General features: G+C 42.4%; 1 protein-coding gene across 1 annotated transcript in view; it reads right to left on the bottom strand.

Annotated features, from left to right (window-relative positions):
• iglon5 (IgLON family member 5) overlaps positions 1–16,836 on the bottom strand; it is a 181,843-nt gene extending 165,007 nt beyond the window's left edge. Inside the window, exon 1 of the mRNA XM_061777366.1 lies at positions 16,350–16,836. Coding sequence (XP_061633350.1) covers positions 16,350–16,425 — 76 coding nt within the window. The 5' untranslated portion in view covers positions 16,426–16,836. The remainder of the gene's footprint in view (positions 1–16,349) is intronic.
• Positions 16,837–21,232: the final 4,396 nt, after the last annotated feature.

The following is a 21,232-nucleotide window of genomic DNA, read 5'->3' as shown; positions in this document are numbered from 1 at the left end:
GTCCTTACGAGACAGTTAAGAGAATGTACTTGATTGTTCACGGAATAGACAAGTCAGTTACAAGAATTTAGGATCCATTTATCTGAATTTACTTTGACAGTGCCCGGATTGGACGAGACAGTTACTGGAATGCGTTAGACAATTATTGGAATGGACTAGACAGTTACTAGGATGTGTTTGACTGTTACGAAATTGTGCTAGGCAGTTGCCAGAATAGACAAAACAGAATAAATTTGACTGTTACCGGGATGTGCTAGACTCTTAGTTGAACGGACTAGACAGTTACCGGAATGGACTCGACCAGGGATTCGTAAAGAATGGTACGGGTTCCCTCTAGTAGTACATGAAAGAATCACTGGAGTTCAGGACTAGAATAGGAAAAGAATAGACAGTTACCAGAATGTGCGAGACAGGTACCAGAATATGTTAAACAGGTAAGCCTACCAACGCATGCTAGACAGTTATTGGAATGGACCTGACTTATGAGAATGTGCTTAACAGTTACCAGAATGTACTAGACTGTTACAGAATGTGTTTGACCACTACCAGAACACCGTAAACCGTTAGCGGAATGTACTAGACAGTTTGTGGAATGCGTTAGACAGAATGGAAAAGAGAGTTACCAGAATAAATAAGACAAAATTAACTTGACTGTTACCGGAATGTGGTAGACCGGTGGTTGTCAAACTTTTTCACCAAATATCAGCTAAAAATACTTAGCGCTCAAGTACCACCATAATGACCAATGTTAAAATACAGTAGGATTGTAGGCTTAAGTGTTCATCAAAGTGAACTGGTTACAGACGTGTTTCGTTTTGTTTTCATGAAACCCTGAGTGTGTGTTTTTTGCAATGCAATAACCTCCCAGAAAATACAAAGTGAGGCTAACCATTACCTGGTGTCTCACCAGATATGTAAAATGCTAGCATGCGATTCCTGTTAATTGCAGGAAAGAGTCTTCTCTGCAGTAACAAAGCATCAGTTTGTCTTGTGCAACTCATTAGTGCCACAAAATCAATCACGGCTGACAGTGTCGCAAAGCAAACTAGGTTCATAGGCTTGCCTTTAAAATTTGCTAAACATATAAATAGCTTCCTATTCTTCTCAGATGCAGAATCTGGATGCGCTACTAAGCAATGTCTGCCATTTATTAGTACCGCATTTTCACGACCATAAGGCGTACTTAAAAGTCGTAAATTTTCTCCAAAATGGAGAAATGGAGGCGTCTTATACTGAGGCGCGCCTTATGTGTGCACCGAGTTCCAAAATCTCTAAGCAAGCGAGGAAGCAAGTAAAGTCGCCACTAAATCTCAAGCAAATCAAATCAAGTCCTTACTTGGTTTAAGCAAGTTGCAAGTTAAGTCATACTTGTACAATCTTGCTCCAGGCGCAACATATATTGGAGCGGTAATAAAATGTTTTTTTCACAAATCATAACACTAAAAAAAGTATTCACACCTTGGAAAAGTTAAATGAACAACAAATGAGATCATGATTGATTTAATTTATTGCACTGAATTGCTTTAAAGACAATTTAACTGAACTTTATTCCTGAACAAACTATGCTGTGCACTTTGCGATAACAGCCTTGTAACTCCTACGGTTCTTAAGAGAACACCATTAAGCAAAAGGCAAGACTGTTTTCTGTTGGTCAAATACAAATAGATGTGTACCTAATGGGCTAATGGAGCATGAAAGAGATTCATAAGGGAACAACACGTGAAATTAAAATGTTGCAATCCTCAAAAAAAAAAAGTAATATGAACAAAATCTGAATTCCTCCTGTTTCCTCTACTTTAATTAAACCACTCAGTCAGGTTAGTTAATTTATTTAGAAGCACTGACTCTGGACAATTGACAATTGCCATTAGATTAAAGGTTATGTTTCATATGCTGTTGTCTTGATTTGAAAAACATAGTGGAGACAGCTTCATCACAGAGCCCACACAACAGATGACATTTTAATGGTGAAACTTCAATAAACATGTTCAATAGTATGAAAATGATATTCACACATAGCTACTCACAATTTGTACTGTACTTACAATTAGTGGAACGCACTTTTGTCAATATTTTCGATCACAATGCAAAGTGATCCCATACAGCATAGAACCACCTGCCATCTTCTGGCGCAGACTCTTTCGTCATGCCCACAAATGTCTCCATGCCTCTTTTTTTTTTTATCTCCACAACACAAGCAACGCCGCTTCACTTCTTATGCATTCTGCAGTTGGCATATTTTGGGCGCTACTTTCTGCTCCAGAGTGCATGAGAGACAGAGAAAAAAAAGAGAGAGTTTTGCGTGCCTATTAACCGAAACGAAAGGTTCGGGCAATTATCATAAACAGTGCCACCCCTAGTGACTTGGCTATACTAAAACATTCACAATCACATCATTTTTATTTTTAAAACCAAACCAGTCTATGAAACTTAATGTTTGACCAACTAACTATACTGTTAAATTGGCTAACTTGTCTTTGTGAGTTTTGTAGTGACGGATGAAGTTCGACGTTGTTCTTGTTGTCTTCAATGCATGAGTTGCAAACCATGCAGGTTGCCATCCTCTTTTTTCACACTTCATTGACAACATAATCCTTGAGCATAAATTGTATTATCTTTGGAGCTCCTTCCATTGTTCATGCAGGTGGTCGTCACACTGGCAAGTGCGCAATCCCCAAAAGACATTTCTCACGAGAAAAAAAGGCAACCCATCTCAATTAAAATGCAGATTTCCAACTCTAAACTAGATGATTTGACAAGTCATGTAGTCAAGTCAAAGTCAAGTCTCTTGGCTCCCAAGTCTAAAATCAAGTCTTTCTGAAGTATTTGGCAAGCAAGTCCCAAGTCATAAAACTGGCAGCTCGAGTCGACTCGAGTCCCCCATCTCTGTTTGACAGTTACCAGAATGGAATAGACATTTTCCAGAATGTGTTTGACCATTACCAGAATGCACTAAACTGGTACCAGAAGGCACAAGACAGTTCCAGAATATCCTAGGCAGGGGTCGGCAACCAGTGGCTCCGGAGCCACGTGTGGCTCGTTCATCGTTCTGTTGTGGCTCCATGTGACTTTGGAAAATAAATAAGTATTTTATTAAAATTAATTTTATTTTAGTGTGTTCGTTTTTAAATATAATTCAAATTTTTAAGATTATGGTAAACAAGAAACATTAAAATAATTATTTTAAATATTTTTATCGCACAAAATATGCGTCACATCTGCCGATGTGCGACACTCGAATATCTTGTATACCTGGCATACCTCACAAGTCTAGCAGCCCAGATTAATCCAGCACACCACCATCGCGATTTATTGAGCTTTTTGACCCTTGTCTGGAAGGTAAATGGCTAAATCCAAGAAAAGAAAAATTTCTGAAGATAACAGAACATTTAATGCTACGTGGGCAGATTACTTTGCTTTCACTGCTGATGAACAGTTGACTGCACACTCCAGCACACATAAGGGAACACAGAAGCAGACAGCGCATTTTGGTTTGCATTGTTGGTTCAGTGCTGGTGGATAATATTTTGATACGTTTGGATTTTTTATCAAACACAGAAGCAGATGGGATCTGCGACGTTGCATTTTTCATTTAGTACAAGTTGGGTAAGTTTGGATTTCTATTTCTTAAATACGAAGACTCACATAGACACGGAGTATTTTATTTGAAATTAAGCATCAACCAAGTGTAAAATGCTTTTTGTTACATGCAGAAATAAAATTCTGTGCTGTCTGCAGGTTTAGAGTCTCCAATTAATGCATGTTTTTGGGATGTGGGAGGAAACCGGAGTGCCCGGAGAAAACCCACACAGGCACGGGGAGAACATGCAAACACCACACAGGCGGGGACGGGGATTGAACCGCGCACCTCAGAACTGTGAGGCTGACGCTCTAACCAGTCGGCCACCATGCCGCTAATGTACACATGGCACCCAATATTGACAGAAAAAAAAAGGAATTATTGAAATTTTTGCAGATTTATTAAGAAAAACTGAAATATCACACAGCCATAAGTATTCAGACCCTTTGCTGTGATACTCATATTTAACTCAGGTGCTCTCATTTCTTGTGAACATCCTTGAAATGGTTGTACACCTTCATTAGAGTCCAGCTGTGTTTCATTATACTGATTGGACTTGATTAGGAAAGCCACACAGCTGTCTATATAAGACCTTACAGCTCACAGTTCATGTCAGAGCAAATGAGAATCATGAGGTCAAAGGAACTCCCTGACGAGCTCAGAGACAGAATTTTGGCAAGGCACAGATCTGGCCATCGTTACAAAAAAATATTCTGCTGCACTTAAGGTTCCTAAGACCACAGTGGCGTCCATAATCCTTAAATGGAAGACCTTTGGGACGATCGGAACCCTTCCTAGAGCTGGCCGTCCGGCCAAACTGAGCAATCGGGGGAGAAGAGCCTTGGCGAGAGAGGTCAAGGAGAACCCAAAGATCACTGTGGCTGAGCTCCAGAGATGCAGTCGGGAGATGGGAGAAAGTTCTAGAAAGTCATCCATCACTGCTGCGCTCCACCAGTCTGGGCTTTATGGCAGAGTGGCCCGACGGAAGCCTCTCCTCAGTGCAAGATACATGAAAGCCCGCATGGAGTTTGCTAAAAAAAACACCTGAAGGACTCCAAGATGGTGAGAAATAAGATTCTCTGGTCTGACGAGACAAGATACAACTTTTTGGCCTTAATTCTAAGTGGCATGTGTGGAGAAAACCAGGCACTGCTCATCACCTGTCCAATACAGTGCCAACAGTGAAGCATGGTGGTTGCAGCATCATGCTGTGGGGGTGTTTTTCAGCCGTAGGGACAGGAGGACTGGTTGCAATCAAAAGAAAGATGAATGCGGCCAAGTACAGGGATATCCTGGACAAAAACCTTCTCCAGAGTGCTCAGGACCTCAGACTGGGCCGAAGGTTCACCTTCCAACAAGACAATGACCCTAAGCACACAGCTAAAATAACGGAGTGGCTTCAGAACAACTCCGTGACTGTTCTTGAATGGCCCAGCCAGAGCTCTGACTTAAACCCAATTGAGCATCTCTGGAGAGACCTAAAAATGGCTGTCCACCAACGTTCACCATCCAACCTGACAGAACTGGAGAGGATCTACAAGGACGGATGGCAGATGATCCCCAAATCCAGGTGTGGAAAAAGTCCCAAAAAGACTCATGGCTGTATTACCTCAAAAAGGTGCTTCTACAAAATACTGAGGAACGGGTCTGCATACTTATGGCTGTGTGATATTTCAGTTTTTCTTTTTTAATAAAGCTACAAAAAAGTCAACAATTCTGTTTTTTTCTGTCAATATGTACCTTAATGGGGGGGGGGGGGAATAAAAAAAAATATTTTAGAAAATGGCTGCAATTTAACAAAGAGTGAAAAATTTAAGGGGGTCTGAATACTTTCCGTACCCACTGTATATATGATGTCAAAATGGGTTGTGGCTCCGAGTGCTTTCTTTTCATTGGGAGGCGTTCCCAAATGGGTCTTTGAGTAGAAAAGGTTGCCGACCCCTGTTCTAGACAGTTCCCAGGATGGACTGCACAGTTGCCAGAATGTGCTAGCCAGTTACCAGAAATGACTAGATAGTCACCAAAATGTGTTTTACTGGTACCAGAATGTACAAGATCATTAATGGAATAAGGTAGACCGTTACCAGAATGTGTTTTACCGTTATCAGAATGTGCGCGACAGTTACCAGAATATCCTCTATTCAGGGTGCTATTCTGACGTGCCACATTGCGGGGGCCTCAGCCTCTCATAGCATGTTTGCTATGCGCCGCTCGTTAGCGCTTCTTCTCCACCCTTTCATTCTCTATCTATTAAAGCCTGGGACGCAATTATTCCTGAATCTCCCGCGCACTCCTGACAATGAGAGTGTGGAACACAATTACTCTCCTCCTTCCATCTCTCTCTCTCTGTCCATCTCTCTTGGCTTCAGAAAAAGCTGTTGAAATATGTATTGATCAGTTTTCCCGCACTTTTTATTTATTTTCCCAACACCTCGCCGGAGTCGAGGCGGGTTGAAAATCCTCCACAACACGAGGCCATTATGTTAGCCTGTGTTGCGCCTGCTAGTTTTACGTGTGTAAACAGCAGCAGATAATAAAGGGGATGGAAGAGAAGCTATCTATTTGCCGTAGGCGCTTTGTTGATGGGAAACGCCATGGAGCTGCTCTTTCTTCAGAAACGCAGGACCACGCCGCAGGCTGTCCCGCTCAGAGTTGTTACGGCAACAATGTACTGGGCAATTATAACCGCATGAGCAATGACAAATGTTGCGGACGAATGTGATACTATCTTGATGTCATTGCAAAGCTTCCCATTCTGGTGCTTGCAAGTCTGTGTCCACACAACATCAACAGTATGATTGTCTTAGCAGAATGTTCTAGACAGATACAGGAATATGCTAGAAAGCTTTACTCATGTGCCAGGGCATAACCACAATGTGCTAGACAATTACCAAAATGGACTCAAAAATCACTGAAATATGCTAGACCGTTACCGGAATTTCCTCGTCAGTCATCGAAATGTGCTTGAGAGTTACCAAAATCTGTAAAACAGATTGTGCTAGACAGTTTTCAGTATGTACTAAACAGTTGTGAATGTTCAGAATGTGTGCTTGACTGCTACCAAAATGTACCAGTCACTTACCAGAATGGGCAATATTGTTACTGGAATGTGACTGACTGTTACTACAGTTTACCAGAATTAATTCCATATCATATTAGTTACCATAATGTGCTGGACAGTTACCTGAATGGGCAAGACAATTACAGAAATATCCGAGACACGTATTGGAATTAGCTGGACTATTAATGGAATGTGCCATACAGTTATCAAAATGTGCTAAACAGTTACAAGAATACGCTAGACTGTTATTTGAATGTGCTAGACTCTTACCAGAATGTGACAAGACAGTTACCAGACTGGGCCACATTGTTACAGTACCAGAATGTGCTTGACTACTACTAGACAGCTATTAGAGTGGACAGATACCAGACTATTTACCAGAATGCACTAGACAGTTACCAGAATGCACTAGACAATGTGCTTGACAGTTATCAGAATGTGTGCGACACTTATAATGATATTCTAATAAGTTACTTGAACGTACTGGACAGTTCCCACAATGGGCTAGAAAGTTACTGGGATTTGCTAGATAGTTGCCACAATCCATCCATCCATTTTCTGAGCCGCTTCTCCTCACTAGGGTCGCGGGCGTGCTGGAGCCTATCCCAGCTGTCATCGGGCAGGAGGCGGGGTACACCCTGAACTGGTTGCCAGCCAATCGCAGGTAGTTGCCACAATTTTCTGGACAATTACCAGAATGGACAAGACAGTTACCAGAATGTGCTCAACAGTTTACAGAATGTTTTTAACAGTTACTAGGATATGCCAGACAGTCCGCTGAATGGACTGGACAGTTACCATATTGTGTGAGACAGTTCCCAGGACGGACTAGACAGTCAACAGATTCTGTTTGACTGTTACTAGACAGTGCCCAGGATGGTCTAGACTGTCTATTTTCAAATGCGGACTAAGTCAAGGTCTCATGAGGACCCACTGTTAATTGCGATTAAATAAAGGAGGTCAGTGTATTGTCACATACGCCGCTGTCACACACTATGTAGCTATATTCAGTATTACAGTAGACCTTGTCGTGGTCACTTGACCGTAACGAGCGAATCAATTTATTTATTTTTTTTGTTTGTTTTTTTGCAGCATTGAAAACGCTTCAGCTGCTGAGACATTACATGAAATTGTGAAAGTTGACTCAGAAAACAAAAAAATAAATAAAAGAATGGACAGACAAGTACTTTTCTATTCTTCTGGAACCCTGCTCAAAATCATTGTGTCTCATATGTTGCGAGACTCCGGCTTTAAGAAGAGCGGGAACATCAATCAGCACTTCCAAATGAAACACTAATCCTTCACCCAGACATATCCACCGAACTCAGAGACCAGAACTCGCAAGATAATCCAACTGAGAGCCCACTACAGACTGACATGTGGCGTACACGACTGCCAAGCCAACAAAGAGCAAATGTATGTTTGCTCCGGACAGCGTGGACTTTGGAGATACGTAAACGAACATTTAGCGGTGTTTCAGGCCTTATAGGAATGTGTCAATGGAGCAGCCAAAGACGTTCCTCGAAAGTAAAAAACAACTTTTTTTGTTTTACTTGAAATGTGCACCTTCGTGTTTTAATTTACTTAGGCTTAATTTGTCTGTCCAGTGTTACTTGAAATTTGGGCATGAGATGCCTGTGCTGCTTTACTTCAAATTGTTTGCCAATTAATTTTTTTTAGTTGCAGGCATCAAAATACAATCTATATACTTAAAGCTCAAAGTCAGTGTGTCCGTTTTCAAAGAACCGCCCTCCCGCACGCCCCCGAACGCTGCTGCACGTTCCCGCACGGCCCTGCACGTTCTGGCACGCCCCCGCACGACTCCAAGGTTTCAACGCCCTCTTTAAATACCAAACTAATCATACATATCATCACAGGCAATTCTTACTATTACATGCGAGCAAGGACATGTAAAAACATGCAGAAACAAGTGGAGGTTCATTGCAAAACGTGCAAAAACGTGCCAGAGCGTGCAGGAACATTCAAAAACGTGCAAGAAAACTTTTTTGCTCTAGAAAGTTCTTTGAAAACGGACACACAAACTTTGAGCTTTAAGTATATAGATGTTGCCTAATTTTAATCACAGGTCCTTCTAAAGGTGAGACAGCATTTCTACCCTGAATACCATTTTATAATGATTTACAAGTTCAATTCAGAAGGCTTCAGTTTCCAATAGGAATGTGTTTTGCAATGAGTATCAACAAGTCACAAGGTCAGTCTCTGAAAGTTGCTGGATTGGATTTGCATTTTTCTCATGGTCAGTTTTATGTGGGTTGCTCAAGGGTTGGCAGATCTCATTTCTGTACACTGGCAGAGAATAAGATGACAAAAAATATTGTCTATCCTGAAGCATTGCAATAAAACCTTGAACTGTTTGATGCGTACAATACTATTGCATGTGAACTATTCATGAGGTTTGGAGGGTTAAGGCGCCCTCGGGGCGCCTTAACCCGCTAGTTTGTACTGAAATGTAGGCCTGATGTGTTTGTGCCTGTTTAGTGGATATTTCAGTTATTGGTGTTGTTTGTATTTAAATGTAAACTGTTTTAAGGGTTTAAATGTGTTTTTAAAAGCACTTTGTATTTCTGTATTTTTGGGAATATGTTTATTTATGTTCATGAAAATAGTTTACTTATGGTCCAGACAGATATTAGTTTTTTCATGTAAAACATTACATACTTGCAAAATCACAAAGGTGAAAAGGAAAAGCCATTTTCCATTGTTTAATTGCTAGAATGTGGTAAGCAGTTGCCATTTTTATATTGTTTGATCGATCAGCTACACAAATAAAAATATTTTGCAATCCTGACCATTGCCCAGAGAAATCCATTGCAACTGGAGCCATCTGAAGTATAATTGAATATCTCTGGTCAAGACAGTTATCATAATGTGCTATACAGTAACCAGTATGTACTAGACAGCTTCTGGATTCAATTGGAGAGGTACCGGATTGTGCCCTACAGTGCCCGGAATGGACTAGACAGTAACCAGATTGTACTTGACTGTCATTAGACAGTGCCTGGAATTGAGTAGCCAGTTACCTGCCATAATGTGCTAGACCAGGTGTGTCAAACTCATTTTTGTCACGGGCCACATCGTAGTTATGACTTCCCTCGGAGGGCCGCTACGACTGTGAACCCATATAAATGAATTACCTCATATACTGTTATTAATTACAGTATACACAACACATTGATGAATAACCATTTTTGAAATCAGAAGCCTATAAAAACAAGTTTTTCAACTATTACATTTCTTTTCAAAGGGGGATTGGTAACAAAACAATGCTTGCAAATATCTCAATGGTATTACACCAGAACACAATGAGCAATTTTGATTTGCTTTCGCGGGCCACATAAAATGATTTGGCGGGCTGTATCTGGCCCCCGGGCCACCAGTTTGACACATGTGTGCTAGACAGTAATCACTCCATCTTTTACAGGCCAGATAAAACAAAGTGAGTCATTGGGCTGGCACTCATGAGTCCAACTCTCACTTCAAGACAAAAGAAGAAAAAGCCCCACACAAAAGCAATGGCGTGGCCCGCATTACCACCTAAGCCTTTCCCATTGATTTTGCCGGCGACTTTCTTGTCTATTGGTAATGAGGACAGGGAGGGAAGCGGGACCCTCATCCTTGGCAGCTCCCTGAGGACCACCCGCCCGCGCTAATCTCGATTGCCTTCTTCTCCCTCTTGCTCTGTCTATCTTTGACAACAAAAAGGCTTCGGCGGAAGAGAAAGATCACAGTGGTGGCTCTCTGCTGCCTGGCCTTTATTTTATTGTCTCAATTTATTGGTATTGAATGAGCACTATTAATAGCGATGCTGACATGTATATAGATGACAAGCTTGGCTTCATTTGGCTCTACATTGATTTAACATTCCGACTTTTACTAGGGTGGGATTCTTATTCCCACCCGAGTTGGTCTTGGTGCCAGGAGCCGGGACGTGAGCCGCTATTAGCAATTAACTGCTATAACTGCCCATCACATTCCGCTACGCTGCACTGTGTATATTATAATGGTAATTATAACTGCAAACAAGTGGCGGTTTTAATGGTTGTTTATGACGCTGACGATATGGAAAGGATGTGACTTGTGACGGGGTGTCCTTTATACGGTGACTCATCTGAGCCTGTCGGTCGACGCTCAGGTGAGAGACATGCCAACACTACCCGAGTTTACCGAGCCCAGAGTTATTTGTAAACAGAATGTGCTGGACAATTACAAGTTACCGGCTGTGCTAGGCAGTTACCGACAAGGCACAACAGTTGCTGGAATGGATGAGACGGTTATCAGAATGTGCTAGACTGTTACCAGAATTGGCTAAACAATTACCAGAACGAGCTAGACGGTTACAGGAATGGGTATAGACAGTTACCGGAGTATGCTAGACAGTGACTAGATTGTGTGACACAGTGACCAGAATGTGCTAGGCAGTTACATAAATGTGCCAGACTGTTAATAGAAAGTGCTAGAGAGTGACCGAAATTTGTTCGACAGATACTGGAATCTGTTAGTTACTAAAATGTACTAAACAGTTACCAGAAAGTGTCATCCTTTTTACAATTATCACACGCTTTTATGGCAACATCACAGGTAGCAAAAGACATAAAAACCCAAAGAAAAAGAAAAACATTTGTAGAGTTTATACTTTAGATTAGGGGAAATGAACCTATTGCCCATGTCATCACCAAAATGAATAAACTTTCAAAAAGTTAAAGAAAAAGCAAAGCTCACTTCCTCATCACGTTCTCTCCTTCATGGCTGAATATTCACAACTGAAGTGGTGGAAACTTTGCACTGGAATTCATTTTCCTAATCAAATAACCGCTAAGCACAACGTATTAAGGCCTGATGAGTCACCGGCATCTCACATCTGGACTCATTTCAACCTGATTATTGCTAAAAATGGAGAAATCTCGGTAGTGGCGAGTTACTTTGCTGTGCTGGAACAGCAATGCCACCTTGTAAAACTGTCAATGTGATAAATGAGCTTTATCATCATCTTTTCATCACGGCTCCCCGTCGCTTCTAGTTTTAGGTCAAAACGCAGCAGGATAATTTTTTTTTTTTTTTTTTTTTTTATTTTTTTTACAAAAGGTGTTGCATCGGCGGCATATCGGCAAGGGGCATAACCAGATGTCGAAGGCACTGCAGCATGGCAAGCCAAAGCAATGGGAATGAAAAGCGGCACCGGAGGATGGGAGTGCGGCGGGGAGGGTGAGGGGGGGGCAATAGTCTTGGGATGTGGAGCGCACTCGAGGCTGGCTAAACCTCCGACCCTTCTCCCTGCAGCTCTTGACTCGGAATGGTGGCGCACTAAAATGAAAGCTGCAAACCAGGCGAAAGCGTCTGTGTCGAGCGTGGAGGACAAACTGAGGATTTCACAGGGAGGATGGAAGAGGGGAAGAAAAAAAAAACAGTTTCCAGATTAGCAACACCAGACATCTGTTGACGCTGGCATGACCCTCCTCTTCTTCTGCTCGCCAACACATTTGATCCAGTTTGTGTGTGTGTGTGTGTGTGTGTGTGTGTGTGTGTGTACACGAGTGTGCGTGCGTACGTGTGTGCGTGCATGCATGTTGGGCTCACTGAGATTCAACCCACGACGTTTAAACCAGACAGGTGACAAATCAGCCCCACCTGCTCTCACCCATGTTCCCGCCATGAGCACCCCTTCTATCAGGCATCAAGCTTGATAGGCGGGCGTGTGGGAGTCACCGGAACGTGCTAGACAGTAAACAGAATCTGCCAGACAGTTACAGGAAGAAAATGGCAGTTACCTGAATGTGCTACACCAGGGTGGGAATGGCTCTGCTTCAGTCCTGATCAACAGAATGTGTAGGACAGATACCAGTACGTGCTAACCTGTTGCCGGAATGGGGAAAACGGTTACCGGAATGTGCAAGACTAACTAGAATGTGCTAGACTGCTCACAAAATGGAATGCAGTTAACAGAATGTGTGAGAGAATTACAAATATGTATTACATAATTGCTAGAATGTGCTAAGCAGTTACCAAAAAACGTTGGAGACTGACCAGTACGGTTCTGGTTCATACTCAATCTGTTGGAGAGATACCAGAATGTGCTAGACAGTGACTGGAATGGGATGAGCAGTTACCACAATGTGCTATGACTACTGGAATGTACTAGACAGTGACCAGAAAGTGCTATGGTTACCAGAATGTACGTGTCGACAGTTACCAGAATGTGCAGTTAACTGAATGGGCTCAAGAGTTACTGGAATGTATTAGACAGTTACCTGAATGTGATTGGCAGATACCAGAATGTGCTATGGTTACCAGGATGTACTACAGTTATCAGAATGTGTTAGCCAGGAACTAGAAATGGGCTAGCGGTACCTGAATGTGACTTTTACCACCAACTAGGTTCGCTGATCTCTCAGCAATCTCACAGTGGACTCGTGGCAAGTGCAAGATGGCCTCTCACAGGATGGTTGCACTGCTGCATCATTTATTCACATTCCCGTACCCCGCATCCCCCACCCCCACTCCCCTCCAAAATAACACGCTTGCGGGGCCACAGTGCATCTCCGGTCATATGAAGAAACCAGTCATGATTGGTCCCTTTGCAGGAGCTCCCACAGATGAAATGAAATGTGTGTGTGTGTGTGTGTGTGTGCGCACACCCGCTGAGTTGGTCATGTTTTCACGCATCCTGCAGCGCCATCCGTCTGCTCACCGCCAAGCATGACCGGTCGCCCCCTCGCCAACCTCCCGCTCAATCCTCCTGCCCCCTGTGAGGCAGGCGTCCTACTGCAGGTTGTTAACCCCGAGTCTTATTGCACTGACACATCAATTACTGTTATTAAGGGTGGGGGTAATTTATTTATATACTGATTTCCCACAGGGCAAAGGCGGCAGTAATTGCGGCAGGTGTGTGTTTGCGTGCGTTTTTTGTTTTTGTTTTTTTTTTGCATGCGTGCATAGATGAAGAAGTAGGAGTGTGCGTGTGTATGGGTGACTATGTGGGGGCGTGAGCTTAATTACTGAGCATGCTGAGTACGTCTTGCAAAACTAATAAACGTGGGGACATCCCACAGCATGCCGAGAGCACTCAGGGATGATGTGAGGAAGGATGGGAAAAGACTTTAATGGATTCCAAACTTTATTGATCACTAAGCATGTTAGGATGAGTGCTCAAGCACTTTGCATAGATGTGAGATTTGGGTTTTTTTAAGCACAGAGAGGTGTGCTAGACAGATACCAGACTGGACTCGACACTCAATGAAATGTGCCTCACAGTTATTAAAATGTACAAGACAGTTACCATAATGTGCTATACAGTCATCAGAATGGACTAGACAAACAGAATGCGTTAGACAGTTACCAGAATGTTGGAGACAGTCACCAGAATGGTCTGGACCAAAGGTGGGCAAACTTTTTGGCTCAGGGGCCACATTGACTTTTAAAATTTCACAGGCGGGCCAAGCCAGGACCAGATGCTTACATATAAAAAATAAACCCCAAAAAGGCATTGTAGTGTTAATACTTAGATTTACTTTTAATGGGAACGGTGTTGTTTTGTTGATCACTTTTTTTTCCCCCCAAATGCATCAAAGTCTGGCGTTAGTTTTGTTGTTACAATTCTCAGAACACATCTGAATTGTTCATCACTCAGCTGGGATCTGTAGGATGTTTTGTTGGTGTTCATCACACTAAAAGTCTGTTTACACACATTCAGTATGTGGAGCCAAACACCACCAGCATCCTCTGTGCCATCTTCTGAATTTTTGGAAATCTGTCTGCGCTTAATGAAGCATAAAACTCAGCCAGTTTGAGAGTTGAACTTCTCTTTTAAGACGGTATCACATTGGAAAACAATCAGTTCCATCTTCAGCTCCCGTGGCGCTGTTTCAGGGTCTTGTGAGACTGAATCTTGGATGGCAGTTTGTCAGATCAAGGTGTTCTGCCGAGCCTGCAAGCTTGATTTTAAGCGCTGAGCCATAGCCATCAGTTCCTGCGTTGATTGGCTCTTAGCATAATCAGCATGCTTGGGAGAAGAGTGACGGCTGATGTTCCACTAAAACCGCAATGATTTCTTAAATTAGACATACAGCCTTTGACCGTACTTCAGTGCAAAAGTATTTAGTAGTCCAATCTATATTAAAAAACTCAGCACTCACGGTCGACTTTTCTATTCTTTGGCCCACTCGTGATTGAAGAAGGGTTCAGAGCAGTAGCAGAGTAAAACAAGTCAAGTCAATGTATCATTGTACCGACTGCGCTACCCGGTGGAACCCCTGGGCTTTACAGTACAACCTGGTGGAACCACTCCGCATTACAGGACAAGGTCAAATTCTGTACCAATCTTTGGCGGGCCAGATTGAAATGATCAACAGGCCTGATGTGGCCCGCGGGCCGTAGTTTGCCCACCTCTGGTCTCGACACCAGAATGTGCTTGACAATTATCAGAATGTACTAGACAGTTATAGCAATATACTAGACAGTTACCAGAATGTGCTTGACCAGATTACCAGATTGAAATTGACTTGCTGTAATTTGCTGCATAGTCACTGTGATGTTCTAAACTTTTACCAGAATGTACTTGACCTTTACTAGAATCCACAAGACAGTAACCGCAATGCACTAGATAGTACGAGACAGCTATTGGACCATGCTAAACAGTTACGGGAATGTGCTAGACAATTACCAAAATGTGCTTGACTGTTCCTGGGATGTGCTAGACAGTAACCAGTTGTGCTTTACAGTTACCAGAATGTACTTGACATTTTTATTTAGACAGTCAGCAAGATGCGCTCGATAGTCACCACAATGCGCCAGAAACTAGCTAGGCACTTACTTAAAAGTAGTTCACAGTTCTTGGAATGTGCAAGACACTCAGCACATTGTGCTAAACAGTGATCAGAAATGTGCTAGACACAAACAGCATGTTTCAGTCACATCTGGAAGGGATGTTGCGACACTTTGCATTGACCTAAGCATTGTTTTTAGCCATCCAAATCCACAGAAGGCTGTCATGTCTTCTTTCTCTTGTTAGTTGCCAGTCTGCCACAGTTCAGAAACACATGTCACTGACACGTACTGGAAGTAAATGGAACTGCAAGCCCTGGAACCAACAATGTGACCTCCCCTTTGCACTTGATGGCAGCTTACGTTCACAAACCCTTACTTTACTCTTTGTGTATTACTACAACAATGCTAATCCTTAAATTGCTGCTTTGTGTGTTTCTTAGAGGTGCGATGTCAGGAGGGAAAAAATAAAAAAATTAAAAAAATAAAAACGTCCTCTGCAGGTGGCATCACCTTGACACCACCACCACCACCACCCACTCCAACTTTGACCCATGCTGTCCACCCTGTCACCGTGCCTCACCCTTTGTCCCTGTCGACCTTGTTGATTCGGAGAGGTGACGACACTTAACTCCTCTGCATTGCCCGCTACACTTTTACAACTACACATCGCGCGCGCGCGCTATGCATGCAGATGGGCAGTCATTCGTGTCACGTCCAGAAAAGCCCACCCCTCCTAGTCTTGGTTATTTTGGTTCCGAGACTGAGTAAACATCTTAACATGCACCACTCGTTGCACTCAGCCCTGGCTCCGCGCTGATGAATTACGCGCGCGCACACACACACGCACACACGGGCGCGCAGCAATCTTCCATAAATGCATGGAGCAAAACAAACGCGTGGGTCCCAGTGCACATCTCATCAACTTACCTTTGCACAACAGCACCAGGAGCAAGCCGGCCAAGGCGTTCTTCAAGAGGGGGCAGCCCATGATGGCAGTTGTCATGGATTCCAGCGATGCGCTTCGTTCTATTTATGTTGATCTCAGGAGTATTCCTGCGTTGGAAATGTCAAGCAAACAAGAGCGTCTTCTACGCACCGAAAATCAGCTGAATCCACTTGTCGTCTTTTCGCACCGCACAGGGACCCCACGCGTGGTCTATCACGCCTGCAAAATGTCAGCAAAGACCCAAAAAAATAAAAATATTCCACAAGCGGAGTTTGGCGCGCTCCGGGGTTCTCTCTGCAAAAACTTGGCGTGGATGTCTGTGAGAGCGGGTGGAGGTCCGTGGGTACTCCCGTGGAGGTGTGTCTTGGTATGCAGCGCGCCTCGTCGCCTCTCAGCCCCGCAGCAGAGCACGCCAGGCGCGCGCAACAAGGAGCTCCGGCGTCTTGAGTGGCAGCTGCGCGGCGAGGAGCTCGGCCAATGGGCGTGCGAGGGGGAGGCGGGATTTGGGATCGGAGACGAGGCTCTCGCCTGCCCAATCGGGGGCGTGCGCGAGTCGTGCACGTGGTTGGGATGGTGGGGGTAATGCTGTGTGATTTATGGGCAAGTGTGTGGCGCTGCAGTACTAACAGATCACAAGGGGGGGGAGAAGGGTGAGGAGGGCTCAGGTGGGCTTAGTTTTTGATGAGGCACAATGCAAACAAAAAAATGGATTACTCTATGATGTGCATATTGATGTTATTAATTAAAGAAATACTGCTGGTGCATTAGTTCTCATTTTTTTCAACCAAATGAATGAATGCATCTTAAGTTGAAACCATATATTTATGTACATACACTAATTACACACCCTTTTTGTCCCCCCCTCTCCCCTCACTGTCTGAACTAAACTTTTCCTATTTTAGGTCTATTAGAATCACCAAAATTATTTCTATTTGCTAAATGGCAGAATAATGGCTTTCCTTGTACTCTCATGAAATTAAAGCCAAACTTAAATTAACCACTTGCAGCGAACCAAAAATTCCATCTGCTTCTTTTGTTGTGGCACCATTTTATGGCATGTGGAGCATGCGTCCAGCTGTCAACTTGAATTAAAAAGGACTGACTATTTTACTAACGATGTAAAATATACATATTTGCAAAAATAAGAGCCAATTAAAATATTTATTGTACCCGTTTAATATGATTTTTACTCCTGAACCTCAGAATACAGCATAGCCGCATCAGGGCTGCAGACGTCACCTTCATTTTCACTCACGATAGTAAACTGTCATCTGTGAGATGTGAGCGATGTTTGTTTTTAAAATAGTTCATGTAACACAGAGCAATAAACGTTCTGTTTTCTTCAGAAACTTACATTTTCTTTTTAATGTATCCATGCTTTACCTATCAGGGGTCGAGCAGTTCAATAAATCTTGGCAGCCACGAGTTGTAACGCATATTTTGAGCAACAAATAAAAATAAAACATTTTGATTTAATGTTAAAAGAGCGCCATATCTTCAGATTTAGAATTACACTTGAAAAAATGAATTAACTCAAATAAAATAAAAATCGAAATTAAATACTCTATTTATTTTCCAAAGTAACCACAGCAAACGGATGAAAAGCACCACATGTGGCTGAATAGTCGTGGGTCGCAGATTGTACAAGGCATTTACCAGAATAGGCTAGACAGTTACTAGAATGTGGTAGACCGTAGACAGTGAAATGTGCTAGGTAGGAACTGCAATGTGCCGGACAGTTACCGGAACGGGCTAGAATCTAGCCACTCTGGAATGTTCTAAACATTTGCATTTAGAATGTGATACAGATACCAAAAATTTGCCAGAAAGTTACAAGAATGTGCGAGACAGTTATCAGAATGTATTGTTATCATAATTCTGCTAGAAAGTCACTAAAACAGGTTAGGCACTGGCCGGAATGTGCCAAATATTTACCAGAATATGATATTTTTACCACAATGTGCTAGACAGTCACCAAAATGGGCTAGGTACTTCCAGGAATGTACTAGGAAATTACGATAAAGCGCCAGACCTGTGATTCTCAACTGGTGGGTCGCGACCCGAAAGTGGGTCGCAGACAGCAAGTAAAAAATGTACATGTATTCGTATTCAGATTTGTGGGTTTTTTTTTTTTTTTTTTTTGGGTACAGTACAGAGGTGTATCAAGTTCCCACACGGAACATAGTAGGAAAGTGACAAGAAATGTTACTTCCTTGCCCTCTAGCCACTAGTTTACTCTGTACACAAATACTGTGGAGCTCAGCCTCTGGCTGGTGCTTGTACAGCAAACTAATTTGAAACGGCATTTCAAAATATAATATACTATACAAGTGTTTTTCAGAGGCTATTTCTAAACAAAAATCTTTACTGTTCCTAAGTTCTGTAAAAGTGGGTCACGACTTTGCAACAACAGGAAATAGTGGGTCCCAGAGAGACAACAGTAAAGAACCAGTGCGCTAGACCGTCACCAGGATGTGCTAGACAGTTACCAAAATAGAAAAGGCACTTATCGTTATCTGATAGACAATTCCCAGAAGATGCTCTACAGGTATTAAAATGGGCTAGACAGTCACCAAAACGGACTAGGCACTTATCGGAATATGCTAGTCTCATGATCTGTTTGTCTTTTAGATTATATTTAGTTTTGCTTCATGTTATGTCTTGTTTTATTGTGACACATGTTGATGTCTTGTTTGCTCGTTTTTTGTCTCCACCCCGTTTCATTAAACCTGTTTCTTGTGTCTACCAATCAGCTCTCTCCAGCCACTCATGTCTTGTCCAGGTGTGCCTCATTGTCTCGTCAATTTGCTTGGATTTAGCGTCCTGTTTTCTGACCGTCTGTGATGGATCATTGCCATTGTCAGTCACTGTTCCTTGGTCATGTCTTGTTTTCTGTAGTGGTGAGTGTTTTGTTTATTAGAATTTCTTTGTTACTTTGATTCTTGATTTTCTGGGACTTTGTTAATGTAATATTAAAATGTTTGCCCAAGATCGTTATTTGCCTTTTTGTTTTTGCAAATAAATCCTCTTTTTTGAGAACATCCTGCACTCCTGTCTTGCCTCCTTGCTTCTCTGCATTGTGGTCCACCACGCAAACCTGCAAACTCTGACAGCTAGACAGTCACCAGAATGTGCTAGCCAGTTACCAAAATGTACTAGACAATTACCAGGAATTAATTTGACTGAAGAGTATACTACAATCACATGCAGACGTAAAGTCTTCTTCTTAATTAGTTTGACAGTCTGGAACTGTTCAAAAATGCACCTTACAGACACCTACTGGAATTAAGTGGAACTGCAACCACCGGAATCAACAGTATGACTTCCCTTGTACACTCGAGTGGTAGTAGCAGGATCCCTGTCTTACAACTTATTGGAACGGAATACTGTAGAATATAATGGCTTGCACGTCAACGTGTCCTATTTTCCAAACATCTTTGAAACATTTCTCAGGAATGTTAAAGTTTCCATCCTTGGCTATTTCGGGAGCGAAGTTCACGGATTAATGTGGAAACACTTGTCAAAGCAATGTCATAAATTACAATTTTTTTGCCTGAGAAAACAAGACTATTACTGGGAGCTGTACAGTACTTCGTCTGGCAGCGAGCCTGCAAGAGCAATAGAGGCATGGGGGGGTATTTCTTCATTTTAACAACGAATAACATGTCAAGCAGCAAGCAGAATATCTCATCTCACAAAGGCACTTTTTGTGCTCAGACAATGCCGAGGCCCCCGACATAAAGTGCGTCCTGTTTGAGATGACGTGTACGCGAAGCTTCCAGATGTCCCTGCTGGGGATGAGATTGAGTCAACTGGAACAGTGCAAAGGTCCCAGGAGGGAGCTGAGTAATTTCCTCCCGCAACTAAAAAAAAGTCCAAGAGAGTTGTATTCTTTTTTTTTTTCTTTTTTTTTTAAAGTCATTTGTGCACAAGACGGTGACACTAATGGCTCTATAATTGAGTGAGCTAAGAAATGAGGTTCAAAAAGGCTTTTATAAAGGGTTGTAGAGTCACATTGAGGATTGCGCCGCCAGGGCTGGTTGCTATAAAAGGCCGACGTGACAGAGTTTTATTTGCTGATTTACTCCATGCCGACGACAAACGTGACCGCGGTGAAAGTTGATGGTGTCAACGATAACCAACGTTTCTTAAATGTCACAAATCAGAGTCACTCTCCTGAATGTGGTTCTGGAAAATAACTTTGATTTAAACAGTTTTGAAAATATTGTTTTATATGCTCTGGGAGAAAAAAGAGACGAAAAATAAAGTATCATTTTAGGAATTTTGACAATTTTTCATTTTCTGCAAAGAAATACTCGAAATGACAAAACAGTGGTGCCCTGAGATACGAGTGACCTGACTTACAAGACTCGAGACACAAGCCGTCATCAGCCACTTTTTTCTTTGACTTACTTACTTTAGAGGCAAGCACTTTATGGGCAGTAAACTCAACTCACTTTACAACAAGCAGCAGTTTGGCAGATAGTGAACAAATCTTTCAAAAAAGAGGCTTCAAATGGTTTGACGCCACTCCAAAGAGAATTACACATTGTGTATTTAAAACAAGCACACGCCATGCCTACTGCTAGCATAATGTTAACACACAATACAAAATGCCATAGATGGGCTAACGAATTGCATAGCTCGTTGCAGTGTTACAACCCTTCACTTTGTGTTTTTTTTTTTTCGTCAGCACGTTCAGAAAAGGAAGTTGTCTCCATGCCAAAGATGCACAAACAGCCTGTGGAAATGGCCCAAATATCATTTGTTGTTTGGGAAAATATGTTCATCTCTATAACTTACTGTAGGTGTCTTAAGCATTTATTGCTTTTGTGTTCATTTGTGTATGTTATTCAAGAGAGCC

Source organism: Phyllopteryx taeniolatus, chromosome 6 (genome assembly GCF_024500385.1).
Source record: "Phyllopteryx taeniolatus isolate TA_2022b chromosome 6, UOR_Ptae_1.2, whole genome shotgun sequence".
In the NCBI taxonomy this organism is placed as follows: Eukaryota; Metazoa; Chordata; class Actinopteri; order Syngnathiformes; family Syngnathidae; genus Phyllopteryx; species Phyllopteryx taeniolatus.
This window is presented reverse-complemented; position numbering and strand designations above follow the sequence as displayed.